Raw genomic sequence first — 5,532 nt, 5'->3', positions numbered from 1 at the left:
GCTCCTTTTTCCTAATAAAACAAATTTAAAGAATAAATAAAATAAAGCAAATAAATAGAATTAAAAAACGACCGTTAAAAACCATAATTTTAACGTTTTTTTTCACTGGTAAAAAAAAACCGAAACTGAAACCAGAACATTTATTTGATATTTTATTAAACCGGAACCGAATCGAAAAATTCTTTCGGTCCGAGTCCCTGGTATGCGGGTTGTGTTACATGCAAGTTTCGTATTGCGACATAAATCAAGGTATCGAAATGCGGGTAGTCTATTTTGAATCGCGCAATTTGATTGGTAAAAGATACACGTTTTTCGTAGAATTGAACTTTTAAACAAAAAACGAAAAGCGCGCAAAAGATCATTAAAAGTCTGGCCTATATTTCTTCAAAAAGAATTGTCGGTGATGAAAATGTATTACAAGTTAGTAAAATTACAATTTTATTTTGATAAATGTAATAGTAATATAGAAATTTGTTTGGAAATAAATATTCTTATTCTTTACTTACTTCGCGTACCTCGATACGTTTGTCTAACGAGATCGTGGAAAGGATTTTTCATGTGGGTTACATGATAAGGTTCGTTCCACGAACGACGATAGTTTACAGTAATTCCAGCTGCTTCGAAAGACATTAGAATTGTAGTCGCAACCGTAGACATCTTATTGAACTCAAACATTGTTGAATTCATATATAAAAATGTTACCTGTGATAAATAAATGTTTACAAAAAAAATTGTTTACAAAAATATATATATGTCATGTATATAGAGATAAAGCGATTTTTAATATAATTTTACATTAATATTATTTAAAAAACATATCAAACGTTTATCAAACGCTTATCAAACTACGAAATATCAAACTACGAAGTATCACCCACTTTGGTCCAATTGAAAGCCTTCAGTACTGAAACCACGGATTTTGCAATTTGAGTATCTGGTGGTCTTGTTCTCGCAAACGTTGGAAATTCTTTTTTATTCGACGTTTCGTTATGTGTGCAAAACTAAAAAATATGATACGTGTCAGTGAAAGCTTTCATACATCTAAGTTTTATCCAATTATATACATGCTATCAAGCGAAGTATTAAAATTAGTAATATAAGATTTGATTATACATATGATATCATTAAAATGTTGAATGCAGCTGCCATTCTGGCTTCATGGATGCAAGTTTCTTGAGGGCCGACATATGCGGAAATGTTTTTTTTCCACAAATCCGCCGTCATCAAAATGCTCATTTCTTCATTACCATAAGTTTCGGCAACGAGAAAATCCAACTTATGTCCGCGCCTATTAAGTTCTCCAGCATTTACCTGCATTTTAAGCAATACTATTTTCAAGAAGAATGTTTAAAATAGAGAGATTGAAAGGAGAAAATAGTTAACTTTATTCAATGCTTGTGTAAAAATATAATATTCTGCAGTAATATGTTAGTTCTGTCATAACTGGAAGCAAATCATTTTGAATTATTTCTCAAAAAATCTTTTTGAATTATTTCTCGAATTTCTTCCCTAATTTCAAAGAGCTCTTTTGAAGCTATTTCAATCAATTGATGATAATGATGTAAGCTTCAACAAGAATAAACTAGAAGTGTTATATGATAACTGTAAGTTATCCTAATTTCCCGTGATTGAGATTTAATTAGATAATCATATTTCCGTGTGATTGAATTAAATTGCTAAATTTAATTATCCATTTCCGCAGCTCTAATCGCAATTGTTCGTATTTAAGACATCAAGGAGAGTGAGAGAACGTCGAAACGGTAAAAGCGATTATTCACCTCCTCCACGGCGAGAGTGATAGCGCCGGATATTCGAAGGCCGGGACGTTGATATTCAAGATCATTATCACGTCGTTTTGATCCGGTGATGTATCCCAAAGTAAATGTTTCGGTATCCACTCCTTTATTAATGAGCAAAACATGGATCACCATCAAAAACAGATACATCCTTCCCATTTGTATATTTGTTAATAGCGTGCCCAGCTGTATGAAGCCTTCACGTGAAAAATATTGTTAATGTATCACAGTTTTTATATACAAGGAAACATTGTGAACCCGAAATCTTCGATTTGAGTGAACTTTTGTAGATATGTAGAATAATTTAATATTTAATGAATAATATAGTATGCGTTAATCGCTACTTAAAGATATGATTTTTGAACTTAAAAGCAAAAAAAGATGCAATCTTTTCGCATATAACTTTTAAATTAATAAAGACAAATGTTTAAAATTAAAGTATAATGATAAGTTAAATGGGGATTATAAAATGATAAGAAAGTTTTTTTTAATTAAAAAAATAAAAAGAATTTTACTGTTGTGTCACTTTGTAGCTCTCAGTTTATATTTAAACTTTGATTCTAAACATTAGTTGTCTCTATCTTTTTTGTTTAATTCAAAAATTATATTGGAAAAAATGAAAGTTTGCTTTGCTTTTGATATCCTCATCGAATTGATGTCACGTCGATATTGAAATGATAATAATGATATCAGTTCAATATCAATTCGACATCTAATTGATGATCATTTCTTGCTGAATAATTAGCAATTTATTCATAAAGAATAGAATAGGCTATATATTTCTTAAAATTATTGTATCAAAAAAGTGTGCAATATAATTAAGTAAAATATAATATCTTAAAAAATAAGAAAATTAAAAATTATATGGACGCATAAAAAATATTCGTATAGTCGAGAAATTTAGCTTCTAAAATCAGAAACATACATGAAGCTCGTTTAACTGTTTGAACTGTTAAACGATATTATACTCAGATCACTGTTTCGTAACACAAACATGATATAATGGAATTTATAGTATTATAAACATGAAAATAAAGACCAAATACATACGATTGTGTTTATCTGTCGTTATTTATCGATATGAGCATGAATTTGAGGGTGCCTGTGGCACTATATGGATAATGGATAAAACTAGTAAGCTCCGCGGGATCGCAATAAACCTCTGTAATCTCCTGTGGTGTATCTAACTTTTTTTTGTCGATATTTTCTTTGCGCTTTTATCCGAGAATGCGAATTTTTTTTCGTTGCGATATCATTTATGCATGCGAGATATTAATTTTGCAAAAAATGAAGTCGGTCACTTTTACCAACATAATTATTCTTCTTTTATATTTTACAATATTTTGGATTACAATATTTTGAACAATAAATCAAACTACTAAAATCTTTCGTTTCATCCTAGAAAAAATATTGCAGACAATAATTTTTATAAATTTGACGTGTATATTTCTTAGCTATAATAAGTATAGACATTGACTAATTTCCGACACATAATCGCTTTTTTTTAACGTAAGGAAAAGTCGTAACAAGCGAAGTACTCCGAAGTTTAGTGTCAGTCACAGAGATTCATAAACGTTCTCGAAAAAATTATGTCCCGCTTTCGGCGGTGTGACATGTGACAATATTACACTATGTGTGAGCATTGAGTTTCAAAAGAACCATCGACATCAGCGCGGATACAATATCCACTGTAAGATCGATTCTCATCAGTTCTCGGAAGCGTACACGTCGGTCATGTGTTCTCCGACTCATTATATTAATAGCGATCTATTTTAATAAGACGCTAAAACCATCGGGTCGTTGAACAAAACGAGACTGGTCACGAAGTAGTTTCTCTGAAGTGTGTTGCGTAACTTATACGTCAAGGCCACGCATTACAAGAAAGATGATCGAAAAATCCACGAAAATCATATTGTATATTATAGTTGTGTTACACAAAAGAAGCAAGCGTGTATCTTGTTATGTCGATTAATCGATAATTATTTGGCAAGATTTACTCGTCTCTAGTTTAGCGATATGAATTTTGTATGACACGATTATATGAATTATACGGTCATGATCGCGCGGCCGTGTATATGCGACTTTTTACAGTAAATTGCACTTCGCCGATTCGTCAGTTTCGATGTTCCCTGCCGGCGAATCGGGACCCTAAAAAGTTCACATAACAAAACGTGGGCAAACGTCACGCGAGGTAGAAGATAATTCGAGAGAAGAGTGCATGTCGCAACGCGAAGCATTGCACATGATCACGCGTTTGTCCAAAGGCAGCGAATCAATTAACCCCGACGGGACTGACCGTTCGTTTCTTAAATTGCCCGTTGCATCGCTTTCACTATTCACAAGTGTATTCGAGAGTTGTAAATTTCCTTGTACATGAAAGAAAGAATATAATTGTCTGATGGGTCACTTATTACATTTGATGAAAGATTATTAGCATTGATAAATAATTGATAGAATTATGAATGCAATTACACATTATTAATTTAGTGTATATATAAAACTTTCTACATGTTATTAAAATATAAAATAGTGATAAAATAGTGCTATTATAAAATAATGATAAAAAGTAGGAATAGTCATTAAGTAAATTATACTATACATTTCTTCTTGAAGATTATTTTTACACTTTCGATATATAATTGTGCAAATCTTTTAATTGCTTCTTGCATCCCGATTATATTGATGTATATATTATATCTGGATAAATTTTCTTTAATGCCTTTTACAGAAGAACGTTTCTTGAGATTTTAAAGCATATACTTTGTGACCTCGATTGCTTACACTTTCGAGTGACAAACTGCGGATCTGTCATCGTTTAATCTCAAGACCTGTCGTCTTTTGACAGTCAATTCTGGTTCCCGCGTCAAAACGTAGCGTGATCAACTCATACCCGATTGGAATGCAATTGGGAAATTAACGAACCGCTGTTGAATTAATGTGGTTAACGGAACGTAGGTACAACTTTTTCGATAAAGCTATGTACTTGAAAGCGATTTACCCATTAGTTTTAGTTGCTGCAATCAAACAATTTTTAAATTACTAGCTAATATTTTTAAGTTAAATAATCATACTTTATTTTTGTTCAAATAAAAAATAGTTTACAATGTTTATTAGTTTATTATATCTTAATATAGATAATCCATCTCGATATTTTTCTAAACCCAAATTAATTAAACAATATTAAGAAACTTTATTTTAATTACGAATTAATTAAATTGTACCCTTTAAGTATGTCTATTTTATATATTTATTTTTAATATTCTGGAAAGAAAATAAAATTAGATATATAGAACTGATCAATTAAAAATTATTTAATACATAAATAAAAAACTTTTCTTCAGAGTAAACTTTAATGAAGTTAGTTTAATAAATAAAAGAGTTTTAGAGATATGACAGGTTCAATAAATGAAATAAATAATGTTTTTAATAGTCGGCTTTCATGTGGTTTTCTCTGATGGACAGCAAACTCTCATTGAAGTAAAATGAATTTTTTTGTGATTTATTTGATTACGTGGAATTAAACGCTTTCACAGTCACGATCAATTGATCGTGTGCAAACAATTCGTTTAAATAGCACTCGCTTAAAACATTAATAACGCTTTAGTAAATATTCAATCGTTGTCACTAAATAAAATATATCAAGAATATGCATTTAAAATGTCAAACACGCTGTTGCAGTAAAATGTAATTCCTTAATATTGGGTGACTATTCACTCAACTTGTTGGTTTGCGCTAA

General features: G+C 30.6%; 1 protein-coding gene across 1 annotated transcript in view; it reads right to left on the bottom strand.

The window, feature by feature from the left end:
* LOC105620761 (guanylate cyclase 32E) overlaps positions 1–1,931 on the bottom strand; it is a 16,170-nt gene extending 14,239 nt beyond the window's left edge. Inside the window, 4 exon segments of the mRNA XM_012202251.1 lie at positions 506–702; positions 879–1,001; positions 1,114–1,311; positions 1,779–1,931. Coding sequence (XP_012057641.1) covers positions 506–702; positions 879–1,001; positions 1,114–1,311; positions 1,779–1,931 — 671 coding nt within the window.
* Between the last annotated feature and the right edge of the window lie 3,601 nt (positions 1,932–5,532).

Source organism: Atta cephalotes, assembly GCF_000143395.1.
Source record: "Atta cephalotes unplaced genomic scaffold scaffold00028, whole genome shotgun sequence".
NCBI lineage: Eukaryota > Metazoa > Arthropoda > Insecta > Hymenoptera > Formicidae > Atta > Atta cephalotes.
The sequence above is the reverse complement of the archived record's forward strand: the minus strand, read 5'-3'. Positions and strand labels throughout refer to the sequence as shown.